At 37.5% G+C, this 13,092-nt stretch overlaps 2 protein-coding genes across 2 annotated transcripts; one reads left to right on the forward strand and one right to left on the reverse strand.

Moving 5' to 3' along the window:
* The first annotated feature begins 1,148 nt into the window (after positions 1 to 1,148).
* On the forward strand, positions 1,149 to 8,168 carry LOC137939247 (dolichyl-diphosphooligosaccharide--protein glycosyltransferase subunit 4A). Its single transcript, XM_068784482.1, has 2 exons — positions 1,149 to 1,241; positions 7,663 to 8,168. Exon 2 carries the CDS (start codon positions 7,663 to 7,665, stop codon positions 7,774 to 7,776), a length of 114 nt encoding a protein of 37 aa, XP_068640583.1. The 5' UTR covers positions 1,149 to 1,241; the 3' UTR covers positions 7,777 to 8,168.
* A 2,701-nt stretch (positions 8,169 to 10,869) lies between these two features.
* LOC137939203 (GDSL esterase/lipase EXL3-like) lies at positions 10,870 to 12,709 on the reverse strand. The gene is made up of 5 exons (XM_068784426.1): positions 12,415 to 12,709; positions 12,148 to 12,278; positions 11,824 to 12,057; positions 11,372 to 11,627; positions 10,870 to 11,278 (listed from the first exon to the last, which is right to left on the reverse strand). The coding sequence occupies exons 1-5, from the start codon at positions 12,680 to 12,682 to the stop codon at positions 11,085 to 11,087; spliced, it is 1,083 nt and encodes a 360-aa protein (XP_068640527.1). The 5' UTR covers positions 12,683 to 12,709; the 3' UTR covers positions 10,870 to 11,084.
* Positions 12,710 to 13,092: the final 383 nt, after the last annotated feature.

Below are 13,092 nucleotides of genomic sequence, written 5' to 3' on the forward strand. Positions count from 1 at the left end.
GAATAATCATAACCAATTTTAAATTTTCTATTAATTAATATATATTCATTTATTTTAAACCATTATACTTGTTATTCAAATAATAATATAGTTTTATTATAAAAAATACGAGGATTGATTTAATCTTTTTAAGTCATAAAGATAGGTCACATAGCCACATAAAGTTTAAAAAATATTATTTATCTTATAAAATTAAATTCAATACAGTGAAATCATTTTAATATTAACAATATATTAAAATATTGTCTCCATCCATTATATCCTATTTATTTGTAGACTAAGATGATAAAATAAAAATTAATATTATCATTTCATATTTTTTTCAAAGCTAAAAGAATCTCATATGTGACTTATATTCTCCTGTCCTGAACAATGATGGGCAATTATATAAAGGGAATTTTACTAAAACATATATATATTTTTAAAAATATTAATAAAAATACACAAAGTTCCAAATTTAATATAAAAAAATATCTAATTTTGACCTGTCAACTACACATGTCTACTGTCCAACTCGACAAGTCAAATATGATCGCTAACGTGGCATGTACAACATGTATCATTACATGCCCCATCATCACTAAAGATTTTGTATATAATTAATATAAATTATTGTTATTTTATTACAATAAATAGAAGATAATGAAACACGTACCAACAAATAAGATATTTAAAATTTGTTTTTGACAAAATATTGTATTAAAGTAAGAATATATTAAATTGATAATATAATGTATTAATTATATTAGAAAAATATAATAATATAATAAATAAATAAATGTTATATTATTATTATTATTATTATAAATAGACGGTAATAAATAAGATTTTTAAAACCAGAAATTATTGTTTTCATTTTTTAAATAAAAAAATAACTTAAATCAATAATAAGAGGAAAAAGCTTTGTTAACGTGTAGGGTTAACACGGCGTAGTGATGACATGTTGAATACGTGATTGATGATGAGACGTTTCGATGATATGGCATGTGACGGGGCATTAGTTATTTCATTTGCTGATGTGGCATACGCTGTGTCAGCACATAAGCGCTAAAAGTTGATGCGTGGATTGTATGTGCTGTTAATTGGTATTTTAAGTTAATATTTGTTAAAAACGGGTAATTTAGTAAAATTCCCTCATAGTATAGAACTCTCCTTCTAAAACCCTACTCTCGACTTTCCAGCGCTGACTCCGTTCCCATCTTCCAGACTGCATCGTTCGTTCGGTAGTTTACAATTTGCAGGTAGTTTACAATTTTTATTTAGTTTTATTCTTCATTAGTTGCTGAAGGAGGGGAGTGCAGTGGCTCCCCCTTTTTCTCCGATCTCCGTTACAGAGATCGGTAACAGAGATCGGAGAGAAAAGAGTGGGCTGGGAACGGGGCTTCCCCGCAGGGCAGCGGTGGCTTCGTGCGAGGAGACTCCGCCCCTCATTTTTCTCTCTCTTTCACATCTCTGATATGAATTATTTAAAGTGATGAAGGGTTTATGCCTGACATTTTTCTCTCTTGTGTAAATTAAGTATTGTGTTTGGCTATTTCAATTCCATTATTATCATTAAGAAATCATACCAGAAGTTCTAATGTAAATCATTTTGTCATTTTGTCCGTTTACAATTTAGTGTGAAGCTTATTAATTCATTTAGAAGCTTCCTATCTCCAACAAGAAAATCATATATGAAAAAATGAATATCCTGAAATACAAGTTTCTCAAATGAAATTCTCTCCTAGTATTGGCTTCTTAATTTATCTCCATCCACAAATGTCATTTTTGGTCATCTTTTACTTCTCGTCAGTTAATTGACAACGACAAACACTGTGTGTCATATCATTATGATTTATTTTATCATATTCTGATATTGGCACATCCATAATCATCTTAAATTGTGTCAAAGACTCTTGTTTTCTCATTTATGAACCACTCCTTATTTATCTGCCTGACATTCGTTTCTAATTTTGAGCCACTAATGAAACCAGATGGGGAAACTTTAGATCAGTGGACATCAAGGCATGATGTCCAGGCCTGAAGTCTTCTTCTGATTTCCTTTTAAGTCTCGATCCCCCGAGCCAGGTGATTCTATTTCTGCTTCGAAGTCCAGGTCTAAAGTCCTGGAGTTGAGTCTTATCTCTTAATAAAATTTCCTTCACCATTAAAAAGTAATTTTGGGCTTCAGGTCTCAAAGATGAATTAGTGTGACACTTATATTTCTGGTTTGAAGGTCTCAAGATCTGGTTTTCAAGAATTGAAAACCAGAAGAGGACTCCAGACCATTAGAGTCCCCCGATCAGAATTTCTCTTCTGGTCTTCAAGTCTCAGCCCCTGATCGAATTGTTGCATCTAAATTCAAGTAGACCATCTGAGATACACAAATGGGCTTAGGAATCCATGAAACAAAGGCGAAGAGCAACTCCTGGTCTTCAAGTCTCAGCCCCTGATCGAATTGTTGCATCTAAATCCAAGTAGACCATCTGAGATGCACAAATGGGCTTAGGAATCCATGAAACAAAAGCAAAGAGCAACTCCTGGTACTTTCTCTTGCAGTGGAATCATTTCATGACATTGAGACTTGAAAAGTAGAAGAGGATTTCATACCTGCAACTTCCAGGGTAAATATCCTATATCTGGGATATTTTTTTTTGTTGCTTTTTAGCCTTTTTGTTACCAGAATTTTACTTTATCTTCTTTCACTAGTTCTCGATGAAAATCATTGTTTTTTTTTTTTTGTTTAATGTCCTCAAAGAAGATCTTTCTTGTTGTATTTTATTTTTCTAGTGGCCATTAAGTGCTTTTAAGGGGTACATTCTATGAAAGTTATTAGATAAGATTGGAGTTGTATGGTCTTAAAAATTTGAAATTGCGTATATTATTGGTCATACAAGATGATATTGGACCTATTTGATGTGCTTCAGAGCGATGGGTTTGGTTATTTAGTGCAAAAGCATCTTAATATGCTAATCTGCCATTCAAGATGTTATAAAGCATCTGGAGATTTTGCCATACAATTTCATATGTTTAATCACATGGAACAAAGAGAAACACCTTCACCCTTTAATTACCTATATTTAGCAGATTTATTTGCTGTTTAACTTTAGCCACTTATGTCTCAATGATTGTAAGTGTACTTTAACAAAATTTTGGCAATTACTGCATTTTTCTTTAAAAATGATTGTTTGTGCAATCTTTACACACTCTCAAAAGCTGTTGAGAAGTGCATTTTTTAGGTTGTCCTGTTTGTTGTGGATGTCGACTTTGGGTGGAAGTTTGATTTGGAGTTGCACACATGTTTCTTTGAATGTTACTTACTCTTATAAATGTACTCTAACAAGACCTTTGGAGTGTTTACTCTTGCAAGAGCCTGGCATTCATTTATTCAATCCAAAAGCAGACACCCATGGGCTGTTCCTATCACCCTTGAGACTAAAATCCAAGACTAGTTAAACTTTTCATGTGGCCATCGAGCTAAGTGCTCTTATGGACTTGTTAGTGGATAGAATGATTCAGACATTGTACTTGTGTGCTCGTTAGTTATTTTTCTTAATTACTAGCAAATTTCATTTGGCTTTTATGATGGGATATTGTGATCTATACTTTGTCATATCATTGCCTTATTTTTGAATAATTTGATAGCAATTTGTTATTTTAAAATGTAATTCGATTGCCATTATTGCTTCAAAAAGTAGAAATAAACATAAGAGAGAACAACTTGTTGTTCATTGATGGAATGCTATTGTAATGTGGTGATGTTGGAATTGCTATCGCTGTTGACCAATATAGAGATAATGTAGACCTCCATAGTGATAGCTACCTCCAATTGCCTGAAAAACACAATGGGTAGAGAAAACAATTATCAAATAGCTTAGAATTTTCAAAAGTTGACTTATAGATAAAAGACTTAAAAGATAGTTGGGAACATGAAGAACATTGAATACAAAGTAAATGAAGAGGAACTAACCCCATTAACCTGTGTTTGGGACCCATTGGGTAGGACAATTCTATTGGAGGAGGATGGTGTAAAATGTGATAGTGTCTTAAGTTGCCTTATTTAGTGTTGGCAATGAACTGAGCGCACGAGCATTGACATGCTTGGGCTTGGCTTGACTCATAACCATAGTGTGAGAAACAAGTATTAGAGGCATTTTAGTCTTTTCACTTTATCTTTATTTATATATCTTGATGTAATCTTGCTCTGTATGTCTAATTATATCTATGGTCCAAGTTTTATGAAAAGAAGACATGTAGAATGGGAGATATAAGAAGATTAGGGTTTCACTTAAAGTAAGGATATAATTGTAATTTGTATTATCCAACATTATAAATAGAGTTTGGGAGGACGTGCACATCCCCCAATGTAGATCACTCTTTAGATTTGCTCTTCTTCACTTTCTCTCCCTCTCATTCTCTCTCTTCAATTCTCTCTCTCTTTAATTTTTTCATGGTATCAGAGCAATAGATCGCATCTGGGAAGACTCTTTATCACTTTTTTCATCCTTTGAACCCTATGGCTATATAGAGGAAGGATCTTTATCAAGTTTTTCGGCTACTGGTTGGTAAAAATCCAATCTTTTCTCTTTTTTTCTTTGCCATAATCCTAGGGTTACTTGTTCGATTGTTCTAAGAACAGATTTTGATTGTTTAAACCACTCAAAAGAGGGTCTTTTCTGCTGATCTCGAGATGTGCGCCAAATCCCAGGTCTTTCTATGCTGATGTCATCTTCGACACCTGCTGATGTCAGCCCTCATGCTGCAATTTTTTGGCACAGCGATGATATGTCATACACGTGGCTGATGACAAGGCACGTGATGGAGCATTATTTTATTCATTTGTTGACTTGGCATGGTGACATGTCATCACGTAAGTGTTGAAGTTGATGTGCCGAGTTGGACTGTACACATATGAAGTTGACCGGTCAAAGTTGGGTAGTTTTGATATTAAGTTTAGAACTTGGTTATTTTTTTTAATGTTTGTTAAAAAATAGAAAATTATAAAAATTCCCTTATATAAATTTCCACCCCATCTCCACCCATCTTCATTTCTCTGCCCTATCCCTACCCCATTTTCATAACCCTGCCCCATCCCTACAGGTTGAGTTTAGGGAAATCTGTCCCCCACCTGAAACCTGACCTTTTTTTTACTTGCCTGGTTCTTGACCCACAGAGTGAAACCTAAAACCCGAACCCAGGTTTTGTGGGTTGGGTTCCCTGCAAAGCTTAACCCAATGACTAGCCCTATTGGAACCTATGGGGGAAATTTAAGGCAGCATGTGAGGTTCCGAATTTGGACCTCTTTATTGTGATTCCAGATCCCAAACTGTCAATTTCGGTTTTGGATATCCATTTAGACCCCAAAATTTTGAAATTTTGGATTTTATCCAACAATTTGAATCCATATCCAGATAATGTTCAAATATGTTGAAAGCCCTAAGCTCCAAAATTGTTGAACAAGTACTCTTCCCTCTTTTGATCTCCTTCCTTCTTCTTCCCTCTTTGCTTTTTTCTATTCTCTCTTCTCTTTTTCATCTTTTCAATCCCATTTAGAGGAGAGGCATCACCCTTCCTGGTGCAAAGGGGGAGGGTCGCACTTGCTTCCCCTGTCCTCTTTGTCTTGCTCTATTTTGGTTTTGTCGAAGAGTTGAGGGTGAGAGGAGGTTGTATTACTGCTTTATTAACAGAGATCAGGGGTGAATGAAAGTGATTAACACTCAATTCCCTCTCACTCCCTTTCTCTCTTGTACCTCTTCTCTCGTCTCTCTTTCACTTCTCTTCGCTTGATCTCACTCCTCTTTGGTGCGATGCAAGTTGCAAGTTGCACCAAATCCTTGAGACACAAATGCCTGATCGCCATTTTGTGCTCAATTTTGCTTGAAGTGCTACTTTAAATGAAAACTCGCCACTTTGTGAGGATAAAGCTGCATTTTGAATGAAAAGTGTCACTTGTGCTTATAAAGCAGCACTTTGAGTGGGACTGAGTGCAATATGGTGCTCAGCAATTGGTGTCTCATGAATTTGGCGTGATTTGTGTTGCACCAAATGTGGCCTCTTACATTGGATGGTGGAGGGGCAGAACTTGTTCAAAGGGACTGACTAGGTCTATACTGCAGCGTGGGTTCAGGCACTGACAAAAATGCTCATAGAAGTATGTGCCTAAAATAATTCTTATATATACTTAAATATGAAAAGTCGTTCATCCTCCAGGGGGCTTTATTTTTTGTCCCCTCCATTCTGAAAAAAAAGATTTTCCTAATGTTAGGTTCTAGATCCTGCAAACATAAGCAAATGGCATTGATTTATGATCTAGTTGTTCTTGTTTTATCTCTACCATTTGGTCATCTGCTATTATCATCTTCTTTTATATTGGGAATTTTTTTGAATGATAAGTCTCATACCCTGTTGAGACTTGAACCCAAGACCTCATACTATAAACATCCCCCAGCCTGTAGCCCTACCACTTCATTAAATTTTTACATGAGACCACTTGCCATGCACATTTTTCTTTTCCTTTTGACATTATGAGCTTTCATTAAATAGTAATAATGAAGAATTAGAGGAGAGAGAGGAAAGTGAGGGGAGTCAGCCCTCTGCCACAAGTGGGATGGAACTTCAAACAACTACATTTTCATTCTCTTTTGCATGGGAGTCAGAGAGAGAGAGAGTGAGAGTGAGAGCTACAGGTTTTAGAGTACGAATATTAGATGCATCTTATTTTCTAAAACAATTATTAGATACGTCTAACCTGGAGCGGATTTCTAAAATCTCATCAAATATATACTTTAATCTCCAGGGAGGGGAAGATTTTTGCTGAAGCCAACCAATGTCTGTGTCACCTTCAATCACCTTTGGAGCTTAAACTTTGAGAGTAGTTTTATGCCTTGGAGAAGATGATGCAGTGCATTGTCAAGCAATTGAGGGCTTTCTTGCTGAAACCCTGAAGGGCAAAAATGGGGAATGCGAAAAGCTGTGATGGTTACTGGAATTCTTCTTTTTAATTTATAGACCCCCCCATCACAACCCTAAATAGATCCTTGAATTAAAGCATGGCCATGGAGATGAAAATAAACTCTAATGGTCATAACTTACAAAGGGTGAAACTGTCCAAAACCCTTTGTTTTGATTATAACAGAAAATTAGAGAAAATAAGTATCTAAATAACATGTGCTTGAGCTTCTTTTTTTTTTTTTGCTTACCGGGCTTGGATGTGTCAGTTATATTCAAGCGGGGCATGGACAGGGTTTAGGGATGGGTGGTGGGGCAGGGTCAGTGTTAGAAATCTAACTCTAGCATGCGTTTTCGCAGGTATGGGTTCACAGGGCAGTTTTGTGGGGGTGGAGTTGATTTTTTCCATATCCAACCTTGACTAGACCTGTTGCCATCCCTTGTTGGTTGGGGCTAGTAAAGGAGAGGTTGCTGTGCTGGTGGGGTCTCGACTCTTATAATTAAGAAAGACTAGGTTATATGCTTCCGAGTGGGGGAAGATCGTTGTTTGCTTTTGCCCAGAGTGAATTGATTGTACAAAGGATGCAGGCTAGTCCTGCTATAAATTAAGTTTCTTTGCAATTAACCTGAAATATGAACTGTTCTTCCATTGAAGCTAGATAGTATTAGTTTCTCTTTTTTGTTCTATCATATTTAACTCTCTCGTCTTCTTTTTCTTTTTTGTAATCACTGCAGATGATTGACGATCAAGACTTGGGATTCTTCGCCAATTTTCTTGGCATTTTCATATTCCTTCTGGTGATTGCTTACCATTATGTGATGGCTGATCCCAAGTATGAAGGAAACTGAATGTCATGTCAGCAACTTTTCGTAATGAACTAGGTTCTTCATAATGATGATACCTGGCAGAAATGAGTTGTAGCTCTTTATCTTTGTTAATGTTCCAAACAGGGAAGTAATGATTTCGAGTATCATATCGGGATACCCAAAATTTGAGACAATACCACCCTATGCCGGGTGATACCTGGATTAAAACTTGCTGGTGTTGGTACTGCTGCTTGTAACGCACTATTTACTTTATCTTTGAAATTGCAGGCTGTTCTAATGTTGGTTTATGATTGTTTTGGTTTACTGGCAAAGTCATCATAGATGGCTGCAGGTTATTTTTCAGCGATTTGAGCATTGAATCGCAGCAAGTTAACTTTATAGTTCAAGCTATTATACATCAAAATTTTATGTCATATCAGTGCTCTTAGCTCTGAAAATGCATATTCCAGGCCAGAAAATTTCAGAAATAGTTGTATCTGTTCACTTAAAGTGAGTATTCTTTATGCATTCTTGGACTAATAGTTTTTGAATTGTTCCTTCACTTGAGAGCGATTAATTGCTTGGTTTTAACAAGTTCCTTCTCAATCTCCAAGTCCGTTATGGTGAACTTTGATTTCTAAATAGATTTATGCCGAAGTCGTATCTAACCCTTCGCTTAGCTGGTCGTCTCTGGCAATATTATTCCACTCTGCTGTCTCCAAGTCCTCTCGCTGTTCACAAACCACGCAGAATTCTCTCCGAAAAAACATGTTTCCTCGTACCCATCTCGATCCTCGGATTTACCAATTCGTTCTTCCTCCTTTAATGGCCGCTGTTGTTCCCGATCTCCATGCCTTCCAATGAAAGTCGCCCTGCACTTTCTCCAACTTTTGCTTCTTTCCGGTAATCTGTTTTTCTGTTTCAGGGGACAATTCCAATCTCAGGCTCTCTTCAGGTTTGGATTATTTCCATCTGCAACTTTCTTTGGGGTGGGAGATTTCTTAAAAGCTTGTGATTACTAAACGGAAGATGGGTTAGGGACGAAACCTTTCAATCCTACAGCGAGAAGCAGTGTAAGAAAACCCAGAAACTGTTTAAATAAAGGGAATCCCGCTAATCGCATAATCCCTATTATTTCATCTGATGTAAATGTAAGTGGTGTGCTTGCGGAGGAGGAACATGGAACAATGGAGGCGCCTGCGATTCTTTCACTGCATCGAAACAAACAACTCAAGACTGGAAGCTGAACCATGGAACAATGCAGACGGCCGCGGCGACTGGGGCACCGAGGAAGTCCCTCCGATAATCGCCGGCCGTAACAGCGGTGAGGATGGCAGGGAAGCGGTCGTGTCGGGGTGTCTGACAAGGATTTGCGTAGTGGGCAGAGGTGGTGGAGCAGCAGGCATCGCGGGCAAGATAGTTTGAGTACTGATGAGAGGCGGCCTTTGGATGGGTTGCGGCGGAGCCGGAGTTGGGTCGGCTCTAATCATGGATCCTATCCGAAACCAGGGACAGCCAATGGTCGGCGCCGGTGGCTGCTGCTGCTCCATCAGAGATGAAAATAGAAATCTGGGTAAAAAAACGTTAACGGTTGATTTATCGACTTCGCTGATCGTCTTGTTCCTCCGATTCGAGTATTTATAGTAGATGTGAAGTAGGAACCAAATGGACGGATGATGGCTTTGAGGCACGGTTTACAGCTGCAGGCAAAAACAGAAGAAGACAGCAAAACTCAACCAAACTGAGGGCATGCATTCTTCATTTCTTCCCCAGTAACACGTTATTAAATGACAAAAAAATTGAATAATTTTTTTTTATTTAATCTTTTGTCATTTAATGATGTGGCATCTTACCTGGCAGATGACATGTCGGCATAGTGATGTAGCAGTCACACAGTATCACTTTTGATTGTACACATGTACAGTGGACTGGTCAAAGTTAGGTATTTTGTCAAAATAAGTTCAAAGTTACGTTATTTATCGAAATAAGTTTTAAAAAAAGGGTAATTTGGTAAAAATTCTTATTTTTAAATAATTAATAATCAAAATTTATATTATATTAAAGTCAAGGTAACGAAATGAATGTGTAAGATTTTTAAAATAAAAAATTAAAAAATTAAAAATATTTTTAATTACAAAATAACTTAAATCAATCATAAAAAGAAAACGGGAGAAAAAAAGTGAGTGGACATGGAGGGCTTATATGGACGGTGATATGCTGTTAGGCTCTTCGGCACTAATATGGCACCGTGTAAGTGGTCAAAGTTTACATATCTCCTTTGATTTTATACATATGTAGTTGATACGTCAAAGTTAGGTATTTGTGATATTAAATTGAAAAATTGGTTAATTGTGTTATTATTTTTTTAAAAAATATATAATATAATAAAATTCCTTGTTAAATTTTACATAAAAGATGGTGATGTGAATAAAGAAGCTACATGCATGTCAACAGCAACAACTCAACCCAATGACAGACATAGAAAAGAACTGAAGCCAAGATGGTAGGATTCACTTCTCTATTGCTGTAATGGAGGTATTAGAGAACCAGACAATCTTTCAGTTAGAATTAATGGAGGGCTACTCATACCCCTCTCCTACCTTGTCTTGACAACTTCAGAAAGGAACCCGTTTGGACCCCCCTCTACATGACATCGTTCTTATCCAAGTGCTTTTAGAAAAATTGTAGCCTAGCTGTGTGAAAACCAACTCAATCATAATCTTCTGTTTATACTAAAAATTAGGATATCGGATATTGAATTAAAATGAGCCTGTGATTGTTATTTGGGAAGATGTGTTTTTAACTTTGAATAGTTATTCTGAGATCGACATAGGAGCGCTGATCCAGTACGAAAAACCATTTGGTGTAAAACACGAAGAACATTATATCAGCCATTTGATCAATGACTATCTCAGCCATCTGTTAAGAACTTGCATATTTACAATGGCTCTAGCGAAAACGCGGGATTGTCTGAACAGAGATGGGCCACACAATCCATCCTGATTTCTTTGTTGTCCTGATTCAGCAAACAAAAGCTGCGATGGCCATTAACGATTTAAATTTTACTTCGACAGCCCAGCCTCATGACTTTCTGATACTTCAGATGGTACAAATATTCAACGAAGATAGGAAAACTGGGCAAAGAATTGAAGACTGCATATTATTTAAGCCAGGCCAAGGCTTGGAGAATTCATGACGGAAAAATCAATTGCAACCGACAAAAAGCAGAGTAGAATTCAGTTTGTGTGTATTTGCTTTTCGGCTCTTGTTTCCATTAAAGAATACAATCGGAGGAGGAACCTGCTGTGATCAATAATCAGCAGAAAGGGCTGTTCAAGCCTTGCCCAGGATTACAATAGCCGGGGAAGGTATTCCTGAACAACTGCATCGATGATGATCTTATAAGCCTTTTCTGTAGGGTGGTAGCTGTCCCAGAAAACATAATCAGCAACATCCGTGCATGTCTGGGGACTCAATTCATTGCACAGAAGAGTCACCTCGATCGTGCCAGTACCGCAGCAGCCCTTGTTTGACACCTTGAAGCCTGAAGAAGAGCGAAGGTTTAACCGATTCAGAGCAAGGTAACTGATGAGAATTTTTTTTTTTTTTTTCTGGGAGGAAAGATGGAAGTGATTACCATAAGAAGATGGGTGAAGAACGAGGTTTAACAAGGTTTTGTAGATATCGACATAGACCATTCGCGAGCCGAGAAGTGTAGCAGAAAGCTTGTCGATCTCCATGGAGAGTTTTGCATTGAACAAACGTGCTGCTTGGTTGTAGGTCTCCTGGCACTGTCTCAAGAGCCCACCTCCTAAGGTTCTCAGTGATGGGACACATCCCACCGGAGGTACCCCTACAATGGCTACCTTCCGGGCTCCCAGTTCATACAATTCCTACAAATTTAGGGTAAGAAAGATTAAAAGTTAGCATGGCTTGGTTTTATGACCTAACATCCATGGATGAAATTAAGAGGGGAGTTTTCTTTATCCTGCTAAAATTTATGTATTTACGTTCAAAAGTTTCTCTTTTTATTAGATTTATTTTAATTACCATATTTATGAGAGAGAGAGAGAGAGAGAGAGAGAGAACCTGATAAAAGATGGAAGCTTTTTGAACCATGAAATCAGTGTATGTGGGAATATCATAGTGAGCCTTTCTGAAAGGAGTAGTGAAATAAGTATTTGCCAAATCATCAGACCCTAAAATCACCAGATATATACTATCTGAAACGATTCTGACTGCCTGATCTGCACCTGCAATTCCCTCCAACTTGGATATGTATTCTCTGAATAGCTTCACCTGATCTTCTATGGATATGGCAGACTAAACCAACAACAAAGAATAGCCATCATTTTGAAACTAAACTTTCAAAGGCAAAAAGCATTTAAAAAAAGCAATCAAACGAATACCCACCACTATTTGGGGTGTTAAAGGATCATATCCAGTCCCACCAGAGCCAAAGCTCACTCCAGTCAAGAGATCTTCAGTTGTCAGAGTTGGATCAAGATAGGCTGGCAGAAGTTCCTTGATTCCCAATGATGAAGCTGCAAAGTCTCACAATAAAAATGAGTTATCGGAAGCAGTTCATAAACATAGACAAACAGGCAGAAAATAGATAGAATTCTTCTTCTTATTTTCAGTTTAATGGCGTTCATGAATGTGCACTGTGCGGTAATCTACCTAACAGGTCTGTAGGGATCTTTCCATTGGAGAACCTTCCGGTGGGTATGTGTGGAACGAAGTCCCTCCCATAAGGAGGGAAATTACACTTGATAATAGTCTTGAGCCCATTGTTGTTGCCGGGATCCACAATCGAATCTCCGAACGCGATCACTGCCGGAACTCTGGATTGATTCCGCTGCAGCGACACAGCTCTGAAAATCTGCGCGAGGAGGAAGAGAAGAGACAAGGAAGAAGACGAAGATATTCTAAACCAGAATCGCCCCATTCTTCTTCTCTTGTGCTGTGGGACGACTTGTAGTTGTAGACTCTTATTATATACGACTCGAGCTGGTTGGGTGCGTAGAATGATAAAAATCAGCAACAACCTAATCATACTTTGTCTTCCCTATCATCCTCAACGGTGGGTTCCACCATCTTCGTCTTCACTTGATAATGGATTTTCCTGTACTTGAGGATTTAATGTTTGATTCATAGAGATGTCAGATGCCTACTGGTACAGTCAAAACACAGCTAATACGGAGAGAAAAAGGAGTACACAGTTATCTTCCCTTCATTTTTCGATGGGCATCTTCAAAATTTCCGTGCAGTGATCTGTCCGTGACCATAAAAGACTCTCTCAAGAAAAGAAAGAACTGGGCTGCAAATTCACGAGTGATTACAGTAAAAAACAGTCTC

Source organism: Aristolochia californica, unplaced genomic scaffold, assembly GCF_029961685.1.
Source record: "Aristolochia californica isolate CCGP_79_NKW_82.1479 unplaced genomic scaffold, dmAriCali1.0.hap1 SCAF_8, whole genome shotgun sequence".
In the NCBI taxonomy this organism is placed as follows: Eukaryota; Viridiplantae; Streptophyta; class Magnoliopsida; order Piperales; family Aristolochiaceae; genus Aristolochia; species Aristolochia californica.

Coding starts and splice junctions, on each gene's coding strand:
- LOC137939247 (XM_068784482.1), top strand. CDS start 7,663: ATGATTGACGATCAAGACTTGGGATTCTTCGCCAATTTTCTTGGCATT.
- LOC137939203 (XM_068784426.1), bottom strand. CDS start 12,682: ATGGGGCGATTCTGGTTTAGAATATCTTCGTCTTCTTCCTTGTCTCTT. Junction 12,058..12,147: donor CTTTAACACCCCAAATAGTG/GTGGGTATTCGT, acceptor TTGTTGGTTTAG/TCTGCCATATCCATAGAAGA. Junction 11,628..11,823: donor AAGCTTCCATCTTTTATCAG/GTTCTCTCTCTC, acceptor CTAAATTTGTAG/GAATTGTATGAACTGGGAGC.